Source organism: Vanessa tameamea, chromosome 16, assembly GCF_037043105.1.
Source record: "Vanessa tameamea isolate UH-Manoa-2023 chromosome 16, ilVanTame1 primary haplotype, whole genome shotgun sequence".
NCBI lineage: Eukaryota > Metazoa > Arthropoda > Insecta > Lepidoptera > Nymphalidae > Vanessa > Vanessa tameamea.
Window position 1 is genome coordinate 8,449,204 of NC_087324.1, and position 12,703 is coordinate 8,461,906.

Genomic DNA, 12,703 nt, shown 5'->3' on the forward strand with positions numbered 1-12,703 from the left:
TTTATATAAAATGTGATGAATCACAAACCGAGGTGACTCACGTGTCTGTAGTCGTTTTCGAACTGGCATCCCGATGTCATCAGGGCTTGCAAATTAGAGAGATTTCGCCATACAGTGACGCATTCGAAGGCGATTTTAAGCCGAGAACATATGTTTTTACAAAATTCTAATTTCGTAACGAATACATAAATTTTAACATACCATTGTTTAAAAAGGATAAAATTGTTTTACGGTTGATAATCAAATATCATCGTTTGTTATTCAATGCAGTGAATTTGTGACGAAAATGCATTATGTATTACGGTAATATCCGTCTTGTGGGAGTCATAATGTTGGAATAGGTTTTTTATTGGTCTCGTAGCCCTAAACAAAGTAAAGGATAAAGTGGGATTCGTTTCGAATGACGTAATGTGCCGTAAATGGTATCAAGGCGAGGCGAACACGTGTTCAACGAAATAAAGCTGGGATAAATCTATAAGTTGTTCGTGGAATGAAATGTTTGATTATAGTTTACTCATTTATATACAATTATATAGTATAAAGTGAAGTTATTTACTTAATATAAAACCTTTTTGAAATAAATGTATTGGCTACGGTGCTAATTATATTGCTTATTGTATTATACTAAACTAATTGACAGAACATAAATACGGAAAGAGATAGTGCCACTTTATTTTAGCACCTAACAATTAAAATGGATGAATGGTTTGAAAAGAGTTATTACATAAAATGTCAATTTGCAAATAATAATCTAAGGATTACTAAACTAATTTTAATAAAATTTACATATGACGATAGCTTAACTTTCAATTTAAGATAGTAACACCTACCATTTCAAGGCAGAATACAATATGAGATATCTGATGATATTACAGACATCATTAGATAACGATCACAGACAGAAATGTCTGATTTGACAGTATTTCTTATTAATAACCCTACGCAAGGGTATCCAACAGGGATTTAAACGGCGCAGACGCTTGTAGCTGTAATTATATTATATTATTCAAGTCTTGTTAACATAATATCTCAGGTATCTATTACTTCTCCTCGACAATAGCTCTCACTTCTAGTTGGATGTCAATGTTGGGATGTATGACATATATCCTTGTGCCTGAAATTACACTAGCGCAGTCTTTTAAAAAAAAAACCTCTTTGCTTTTATGTACAGGAAGTCCCAATTAGCTCGTCATCAATTAATGATTATATCATTGGCATTTAAATGGACTTAGTCGCGGGAATAATTTATAAAAGGTGTATCACATTGATTTCATTAGGCGCTTGATTGGTTATACTTGCAAGTTAACTGTTAAATTAACATAATGTTTACATTAACTGCGCTATAAAAAGTATTATAGATGTGCTATAACTAATAAGAACGGCATATAATAAGAGCTTTGTTTTTTTTTTTTTTAATTAAATTCGTTAGAATTATCTTAGTAGTCCAAGGCCAGAATCTTAAAGTTTAATAATATAAATACGATATTATTATTATTATTCCTATAGATTCAAACTTACTATTATAACATAAATAATCGTATTTTTTATCGAACTTAAAAACATCTGGCGGGGAGACCCGACCAGACCAGAAAGGTCTGGTAATAAATGTAGTTTTTTAATGAGATCCTGTAAATTGTTACTCAAAAATCACCATATTGTATAGCTATAAAATTGGAGCGTCTGAGGATATTATATCTGATTTTCTCTGCATAATGTAATCTAGACTTTGTGTGATTGTACGTTTCTCCATTTTATTTGCGCGAATGTAAACGTGTGCGAAAAATAGGCGACTTGCAAGTCGTGTGTGCTGCGTTTATCTTGATGGGTTAATTTAAAAAATAAATGAAAAATATAAATGGAAGATGTTTGCAGAAGTATGTCGTAACAATAAATTGAGCTTGGTACTCGCAGTTCGATTGGTGGAACGGCCAAATATATGTGATATTATAGTGTATATGTACCTCCTTTATACTAAGTCCTCTTTTGAATTATTTTTTTCTTTGATATCTGTGTTAAATATATGCGTATTTTATAATCGTTGAGTGCATTTAATTACATGATGTCCGATCAATCAAGCCGATACCTAACTTAACAGAATAAAACATTTTTAAGGAAATTCTAAGCTATTGACATTCGTAAGAAATTTTCTACTCAAACGATATTAATTTCAATTCACATCACATTTCGAAATCGTACAATAATATCGTACAAAGAACGACATTAAACTTTTTATAATAATTTTAATGGTATTTAAGGTTATAACACACAGTCGAAGTTAATTATATAGAGAAAAAAGGAATATCTTTTAAATTGGCCGGGTCAGCTCCTGAACTACGTGTGGCGCGCCGTTTATTAAATTAACACCATTTGTCGTTCAATTGTAAGATTTGCGCTATAATTTCGTTGCAAGATGATAACTTGGAAAGCTTAGCTAATATTTGTCACGACAGTTCGAATGAAATTAAAATTAAGAGAAAAGAGTTAGAGTAATTACATTTTTTTTTTAAATTAAATTTATGTTCATTTTAATTCCCTAAAAATATTAAGCTCAATGAAACTTACATTAAGGATATTAAATTATAATGAATTAAAATAAACATATTAAACTGTCGACTGTCTGTAGTTGTGTATCACCGTTATCGCTGGTCATGTTACCACTTACTTAATTTAAGTAAGTGTGAAGTCTGCAGCAGAATGCAATTATCGAACGAGCGGAAAGTATTCTGAGTGCAACGTACCCCATGCACCATTAATTTGGTTCCACCTCACGATCCAGCGAGCTAAGAAATATCTTTTTGTACTGATATGCTTTTTATCAGCTACTCCGGTGGTATACTTGCATTTAATTGCGAGCAAGATTACATGGTTAAGAGGTAGTTCTATGAAAACTTAATTTAATATATTGTCTATGATTAATTCGTAATATTTTTGTATTTAAATTTAATTTTAAGTGTAAATTGTTATTGTTATTAAAATCGACTTTACTTGGTGGTTGGCTTTGTGCAAGTCCGTCTGCTAAGGTACCACTCACTCATTAGATATCCTACCGCCAAATAATAGTACTCAGTATTGTTAAGTTCCGGTTTGAAAGGTGAGACATAAAATCCTAGTTCCCATGGTTGGTGGCACATTGTTGATTTAAGAAATGTTAATATTTCTTACAGCGCTATTGCCTATGAAATTACCAATTACTGTCAACTGGCCCATTTGCTCGTCCGCCTAACTATATCATTAAAAAAAATCGACTGAGGCTTTCGGTGTGAATGGATTATGGATTTTTTTCTGCTGTGCGTTTATAAGTAATTAAAACTTAACTACAAAATAGCATTTAATAAATTAAAAAGTTAAGTAAAGAAAAATCCTTTATAAATACAATCATTGAAGTTTCACGAAAAATTTAAGCTCAAACGTATTTTTTCGACTGAGAGAAAACGTTTTATAATTATATTCATAATCTGTTCAAAAATAAGCCAAGGAAAGAGTTTAACATCCAATTACTATAAAAAAAAAAACTGTGTTTTTCGTTTTAAAATTAAAACAGGAGGTAAAAGTAAACTACAAATAATTTCTGCATATATAAATACGTGCGAAAATATATATAAAATTAAAAATGTTTTTAATATTTATTAAAAAAAAAAAAAGACACTACAAACATTTCTACAGCCAAAATTTAATGGTATGATACAAATGATACGACACAGTTCTATGCCACGAGTGCGTTATTTGTTTTAAATTTAAAACATGAGGCAAAAGTTTAAAACACAAAAGTTGCTGCACTAGACTATACGTGCAAAGGTATGTATGAACCTAAAATAAAAACACTATAATTATTATGGGACGAGAAATCTGTCACAACGAAAGAGTTCAGCTGCAGGACCAACGTCGTTACGTGTCTTTCGAAATACAAGATTGTAAATACTATTAACTTACAAACGCCAGGGACTCGAACCCAGGCCCTCGCAATCAGCGATCATTTAGAAACCAACAAGGCAGTGTTATTGTAGTGAGTTTTCATCACCATTGAGTAAATAAAAGAATGAAATCGTTGACCTCATTTCTGAATCTCATTTAGTGTAAATGTGTCGTACCAAGTTGCATTGCAAGTCGCATATGATAGCTTTGAAAGGTCGTTTCATAATAGAAGCGGGTTTCAATTTGATATCCATTGTTATGACGTGGTTAGATTCACTCGAGTACCGACGCACGTAGTCACAACAGTTTATTAATAAATACTTTTGAATTTTCCAGCATTTCTGTGTATTGTTTTAACATTCATTGAATGTTTGTTACATAATTACCAATAAATGCATTTAACGCTCATATTTAAAGCAACCGAAGATGAACGTGGATGGATATAGAGGAAGGGGACGACCAATGAAAAGATGAAGAGGATGGATTGTGTGAAAGATGATATGGGTGGAAAGAATGTTACTTGTGAGAGACGTCAGATAGAGAAGTATGGAAGAAGAAGACATGCTGCGGCGACCCCAAGTAAATTGGGATAAGGGCAGGAAGATGAGGATGATGATTTAAAGCACCCGCAGATGCAGCAATACTTTGTATTGTTGTGTTATAGACAGTTAGTGAGCCAGTATAACTACACATGGGACATAACATCTTAGTTACCATGGTTGGTGGCGCTTTGGAGATGTAAGGAATGATTAAAATTTCTAACGGCATCAATATATATGGAAGGTGGTGACCACTTGCCATCCGGTGGTTCATTTGCGCGTTTGCCTAACTATTTTATAATAAAATAATATTAATAAATTAGGCATCTTATTATATCAGGATTATGATACCAATTTTTCAAATGTGTATTTCTTATATATTAAATAAAGATTGGAGATATCGCATATATAAAAGATGATAAAGATTAACTACTGGCTTTTGAGCGGATATTCTTCGTTAGAATTTACGTTCTACACCGGTGGGAGTTTTATATTTATATTATCATGTGAAATGACGACTCAAAAGTGCTTGTGCTCGCTTAATTACTAAAGCGGGAACATATATATTTCATATTGCTTTACAACCGAATAAAAATATTTTTGAGTGAGAAATGATATTCAAAGTTTTTTTTTTATTAATAATTAAGATATCAAATCAAGTAAAATATAGAAATTGTCTATGTATATTTTTCCAAGTAAAGTAACAGACGTTAATGTCCCTGAACTGGACAAACGACACTTCTCCCCTGAAAAGGGTGGTTCGGTTAATTTATCAAGTTGCTATAAATGCAGTTTAGTTATTACGAATAGAGCAGAATATTATCCGATGGATACCATACACAATGTTTTTCTCCAACGCCGACTAAGTAGTGAATTTACGAGATCAAATGAGAACACAAAAAATTAGCAGGGCTTGCCTTGATCTAGATCCGCGATGATGAGAATTGAGATCCATGTGTATAAAAAACAAAAACATGTCAATAAATACAGACAGTTTTTTTATTAAAGTTATAGTTAGTTACTCATATCACCAAATTTATTTTGATTTTTCCGTATGTAACATATATAAAAAGTATTCATATATATTCGTTGAGAAAAAAGTGAGAAAAAGGTCTTAATTTTGCATAAAATATATAATGTGAAGTATACTCAAGTCTAAGGTGCAATAATAATAGCAAATAAAACTCAAAAACACGCTTCCACGCTTGGGACTCAACAAAACAAACCAAATGGACACAAATTCAGTTTTACTACAAGTCGTAAAACGGTTCCAACTATTCAGCTAGATTATACCAATATATTTATAACTTTACAAGCTTCACTTATAGTTTCAAATCTATTTGACAATTAGAAATATGTTAAAATCGCCGAGAAGTTACTGAAAGGCGTATTAAGTATTATGAATTGACGGCAATTTTTCTCACTTGTTTTATTTTTATCTCTACGGAGTTTATTGAGTTTTACTTCCGTTGCAAACTAAAAAATACATTGAATATAAGAGTATAAATGAACTATAAATGTAATATACTTTACGCTAGTATATTATGAACACGATGAACATCAAACTCGACGAAGACAAATCCCTGAATTCAATATAAATTAATTAGAACAATGGTTCTTAATCCAAATTAACATCGACAATTACTCGCTTGGAATATTGCGAGCGGCAACTATTACACTATTATTTCATTTCAAATTTAGAACGTCGAAATATTTTAAAATGAGAATCCTAATATTTTTTATTTATTGATATTAAATTCGTAAAAGATGCATTGGTTTCTGTTTAAAAAAAAAATCTTAATTAAGTTGGTAGTAAAACAATTACATTTTAAAACGTGGACAGATTTATTACAATTAAAGATATATGTATTATTATTTTTGTTAGTTTTTATGTTCTATGATTATTGTTGTACTTAAAGTTGCACACCAAACCTAGTTTTGTTATTTAAATATGTTCAAGAAACAGATGCTACAAATACCGGTTTTATTATACTAAATGTTGCTATATACAACTGTCAAGGTGCACATTTTTAAGCGCACCTGTCTTTTTTATATTTAGATGAATGAGACCAGCTGGTAAGCAGATTAATTCTTATGACAGATCTGGCGACAAGTGCTAAGCTTAAGTAAGTTATATATATATTTTTTAAGTGAAGACGTAGACAGAGGCAAGATAAGGTACGGTTGGACTTCTGTCTTAAATTTTAATACATTTTTAAAGCGTCAAAGTATTTCCTTTTTTGTTACTCAAATTAACAAAAAAAAAACTAAATCAAATCAACAAAAAAGAAAAATTAGAACCAAGAATGTAGATACAAAATTCTGATATTACCAATAAAATATAATTTAAGTAGTTAGTCGAAGATACTGAAATATTAGTATTTTTATTGGTGCTAATTGCCAGAAAACTAGGTAAACTAAAGCGAAGTTTACCACTATTACAAATAATAAAGAACGTATTTTTAAAATATAAACCAGGTTTCAAACACAGCAACATCACGATGACGAAAATGTTTACAACGATGCTAAATACAGTTGTGAGATGGCCCAGTGTGGATCTTATCCGACGATTGCACGATCAAGCTCGGGCTATCATTACTGATTTTTAATGTTCTTAATTTCAGTAGAGTAAAGAAGAAACTCGAAACTTTCTGCGGAACATGAGCATCGCATCTGTGATATGCGACATTGATTATCATAATTATAAAACGTATAAGATACACGGATTAAATGGTATATCACCGTAAGTCGGCTGTCAAAATTTAACAAGTGAGATGCGAAGTGAATAAAACGCAATATAATTCTGTAAGAATTACAATACATCTCGTGCTCGTCGATGACTGAAAACAGCGTCAGTTTCCTTGCTTTCATCCAGGATCCCGAATTGAAACTGGGTGGTAGTATAATTTACAAAATCTTCTCATTAAGACAGTAGGTCTTAGTAATGTTTAGACACTAGCAACAATTAAAGGGAAAACCAAGTATTTAATTACATGTGACCACCATCGGAATACTAATAAGGTTGCACTATTCAAAGCTCGGCATTGTCAAGCAATATACTTTGGATTCGCCTTCTCACTCTTTATTTAGTCATTGAGTTGAGACAAAACATTTCAATAGATTTTAATTACTCTGCAAATCTATCTCAATTTAACGTGACTTTTATTATCTTACGAACTTGACGTATTATGGCTGTGACTAATTTTGAGCAAAACTTTCATTAATATATTTTTCTAATCTGTGGTTTCTTTGTGTACAATCATAATTGTCCGATAAAATTTATATATCAACATTTGTTCATTAGTTGCTTTGCCATATGAAAAAAAGAAGATTATTAAAAAAAAAGAAGTTTTTAACGCAAAATAAAAGCCGCCAGTGTGTGAAAATTGAAATTTAGCGAATGAAAACAAACGTCAAGATCTGATTTAAGTTCCAATATAACAATTAGTAAGAAAGAATTAAACAAAAATGTATTTCATAACAACTTTAATTTAGATTTTCCTTTTCCTTATATTGCACAGGAAGTGCTGGGTAACTATTTTAGTACTATTTTTCCTAAGAGAGATAAAGTTTTTATCGAGTTTGTTTACGCATTTACTGTTCAAGTATAGTAATTATTTTTTATTCGTTCATTCTTATTCATAGAATGCAGAACTTACTTTGCTTCTGGCGATTATAGTTAATGGAACACGACGATTATTATTTATAAACATGCTATTTAAATAAACTGCCTGATTGTTAATCTATTGATCATTATACATATATTTAATGCAAATATACTAGAATTATATTATGTGAAAATCGGTCGTTCTATAAATTCATCGATTGTTTTTGATAAAATTTATGAGTGGTATCGCAAGATTGTAAATTCATAAGTGAAGTTCCGAGATAAGATTACGCTGTTACTTGAATATCAATGACAGATGTAATCATTTCAATAATAAAATCAATACAGTAAGTCAATTTATTATTTTATAGCCAACTTGTTTCCGGCCGCGGTTTCACTCGCCTGTTTCTTTGTCGGTGTTTGGTGTTATGTCCCATTCTGTACCCGTACAATGTGTGTGCAAAAATTAATGATGCTCGCTTAAGCAGTTAAGACGTGAAAGCATAACTAACAAATAAACTCACTTATAATACTAGTTAAGATTAAAAAAGATGTTTACTTAATGGCGGTTCATTGAAATTATGCAAATAACTAAATAAGATCGGTATTATTATAAACATATGGTCATAGTAATTTTTCTGCGTCATTTGTTATAGGAAAATAAATGATTTCACTCTTCAAAGAGGATGCGGTGAACGTTATTTAAATTCTCACGCAACTTCTATACGACTGTTTGATTGGATGATTGCCACATACATTTAAACATGGGGTTCAAGCGTGCTTCCTATAGAAACAAGCACTGCATGCTGTGATAACAATTACAATTTTATATATAAAAAAAAAATGTTAGTTTTGTCTATTTCAATGGCAGGAGTGGAGATTAGTAAAAACTCTGTTATATGATCAGCAAAAAGTTGAATAATATATCTTTATTTATAATATAACTTTATTCCACTTAATACTTTATCCATTGTAATTTTACTACCAAATTTCCTAAAACAATTTCGCCAATTCAAACGGCATTACTGCACGAATCCATATTAAATACCGTATATTTAGTGATTTTTATTTCATGTCAATTAAATTCAAGGTCAGATTTGTTTATATATCTTTACTCCTCCTTCCATTGAATAGGCTTTAGTTATATATGTTTGAGATTACTAGACTTTGACACAGTTAGACCGATATCTAAAAAAATTGCCACTAATGATTTTCCATTGGTGTTTCATAGTATGGACTTTGTAGTAAATCACCAGTTAATGGCGCTGCCGCACATCAGCTTCTATACCGTTCGACCAATCGATTTGAAGATTCATTTGTATATTTGAACACGGAGAATTCCCTATTCTTCTTTTGTTTATAGACGGTTTATTTATTTTAAACATAACTTAACTATCATTTGACACCTCATCTGTTACTTAATCCTAGCGGCCTTACTTATAGACGTTGTTTAGCTGGTGTTTAGTTAAACAGTGATTCTTTTCATTCCTTCATTTGTCATTCGAAAATGACACAGTATTGTTTAATTAATCACAGACCGAATTTTTCAGGTAAGTAAAAATCAAACATCGAAATATCTCACACTTATTCATCCATTTTTATATACTGTAACATAACACGACACGACTAAAAAACATATACAGTGATGTTATTTACAATTATATTATATATAAATTAATTATTAATTTTATTTTAACGTGCCTGCATCTTTACCAGGAAGCATCACAATCTGAATTTTTAGATTGTAAATTTGCATTGAGTGACGAACCTTAGTTGAACATCGGGAATTCCCATCCCAGAAAGTGTTACTTCTTGAATGATATATTAAAAGTGGTGTCTAAAATATACCATGGTAATGCTTCTGGGTTACGTCAATTCCTTCAAAAAGATATCAAGCTTTATATTTCAGTAAAGGTTCATAAAGGCTGTGGTTTACTTTTGATTCGTGTCTGCTTATCTTATCAAAAGTATCGTTCTGGGAACAGGAAATGTTACACACGATTCCCAAATGAGTTAAACATGCTAAATTTGGATAGATATGGACTTGGTGTTTGTATATTTTATAATATTAATACTGTATGATTTAAAATTAAAAATAAAGTCAATATCATTTCACGCAAAGGAAAATTTCTGTAGTAATGACGATTTACAAAATTTTATTGATAAACTATTGCTTAGCGTAAGACTTCGTCTATTGTATCTGCATTGCGTCCTATGTTGCGGATTGTAACTGATTTTGAGAAAATTTGTGCAATAAGGGATCGAGCATAAACTAAAACTATGTTACGTATGTTAAAAAATAAACGACTGGTTTTTAAGTTCGAGAATTCATTTGCGCGTACTTTTAATATGAGTAGTGTTTTAATTGTATCTTGTAATTCGATGCAATTTTGGCAGTTTTACCGATTTTATTATAATCAGTGAAAACCTATTTTCACAATAACAATATAAGACGATTAATAGATAATAGCAAACATCAAGCATCTCAGTTCACTTGATAGAAGTGACACTTCTCTTTGTATCAGAAACATTTAATTATGCAAGCATTTATTACTTTAGAATGTTATGAATACATAACAAAAACAAAGATATCGATTATATTATTATAGCCTTAATGTTACATTATTCCAGTTAATAATGGCCACCTCCGGAGAAACACCTAAAAAAATTTATTATTATATACTAGCATACAATTTTTTTTTTTTAACTTTCTTTTTTTTATTTATTGCCAGATAAAATTTAAAATAAGAATAGAACTAAATTATTTAAAAAAATGTGTGCATGTGTGCTACTGATTAGGTATTCTATTTTTTTTTCTGAATACAGAACTACAGAAGTTACAAATAAAAAATCATAGTCGAAATAGATTAAACAAAGCATATAGTGTTGTACATTTTTATGTATCTACTAAACAGAACTACCTACATTTTAATTACCTACTTTATAAAGTTTTTAATATTATTTTTATGTAAAACCAATATTTACTTTAATGAATAAACTGTGTGTCACTGGTTGATTAAGTTAATTTGAAGATAAGGAAACAAATATTTCATAATTTTTTTCATTTATGAAATTATTATGGATAACATTATATACATAGAGATCATCGAGTGAACATTCAGAAAAGTGTGAACTCGTTACATAAGCTCGTCGTGATGTCACATGATTCTCTCCAGTACAATTATTGTGGGTGGTAACCTTTAGCTATCTTCTAACATTACATTCTAGTGCTGTTCAATAATGGATGAGTTAACACACTCACCTCACAATTTGTTAAAAATAAATTAAATATATTTTTAAATTGTATATACTTTTTAAGTGCCATCATATTTGAAATATACTAGATGACTATGATTTTTTATATAATAGAATGTGTCATGCACAATATATAATTTTTTTTCAATTTAAATTGGTTGAAATAAAATAATCTAGTTATTTTATCTCTAAAATGATAAAAATATAAAGTATTTGAATAAAACTTCAATTATTTAATTGTTTAAAAACTATGAAACTAACATTTCAATGAGAGTGATATTTTAATAGTGGAAATAATATTTTTTGCAGCAAATGCACCGGGAAGTTGCCATCATACTTGATAGCTCCAATATCTTCTGAAAGTGTTATCTATGTTTGTGACTTCATTAATCACAACTGATAAGGATAAACTTCCTTTGCTAACACTTCACACAGAAATCATATTATAAACAGTATCATGTATATTTTTAACATTGAGAAAATATATTTGTTTAAAGCAAATTTAATATGGAATATTGTCGGTACTACCAAGAGTTATAAATATATATATTAAGAAATATATATCAGTTTTCTTTATTGTTGTATAAATATTATTAATTTTTGTCTTACCCGTTTCAACTCCAGTGAATGGTTATAAAATCTGAGCAGTTTATCCACTAAGGGTTTGACGGCGCGCCAAGCCCTTTCTTGGGTTATAGTCGAGGGGTCTGCAATCGCTTCTCGTATTTCCTTTCCAGCTCCTTTGTAACACTGTATTTCTTCTAAGATTTTGTCTGAATCCAAAAGAACTCTTTGCACTTCTTCATAAACATCGCGCTCTGTGTCAGTGGGTGCAGCATTCTCAAAATCTAAGAATATATCATATCGTGGCGAAGAACAACAGTTTGAATCATCACGGGCCAATAGACTCAGCAGTTTTCCCATTTCGATTTATTTGAATCACGAATTAATTTTATTTATTATAAATACCTCCTGGATAGCATCGACTGCATTGCCCAGTAATTACGGTTTATGAATAAATGTTATTGTTTCCGTATAAAATATAATGAAAAAGGCGGTTTTATTATTTGTTAGACACTGTCACTAGTTATTTCATTACAGTTTTATATTTTAATTTAAATAAACTCTCCTCTGATACACTACTACCGTTGTACACTGTTAATACCCCACCAACTGAATTGACATTGACTTATACCACCCGCCCACAATAGCGTTGTGATAAAGTATTCATATATGTCGATTAAAGTATTAACACATTCTACATTATTGGTAGTTGTTTTAATATATACACATAAAAAATAATTGATCTATGTTTTTAATCACTCTAAAGTTTATCTTAATTTGTTCTATAAATTCAACATAGACCTAAGCCCCATGTGTAAACGTAATC

At 30.3% G+C, this 12,703-nt stretch overlaps 2 protein-coding genes across 2 annotated transcripts in view; one reads left to right on the plus strand and one right to left on the minus strand.

Annotated features, from left to right (window-relative positions):
• Nucleotides 1–12,507, minus strand: part of LOC113402915 (CYFIP-related Rac1 interactor A) — a 28,501-nt gene extending 15,994 nt beyond the window's left edge. The window contains exon 1 of the mRNA XM_026643273.2: nucleotides 11,923–12,507. Within this exon, the coding sequence (XP_026499058.1) occupies nucleotides 11,923–12,237 (315 nt within the window). The 5' untranslated portion in view covers nucleotides 12,238–12,507. The remainder of the gene's footprint in view (nucleotides 1–11,922) is intronic.
• Nucleotides 1–12,703, plus strand: part of Pdi (Protein disulfide isomerase) — a 340,404-nt gene that overhangs the window by 58,246 nt on the left and 269,455 nt on the right. The gene's annotated exons all lie outside the window — the stretch shown is intronic.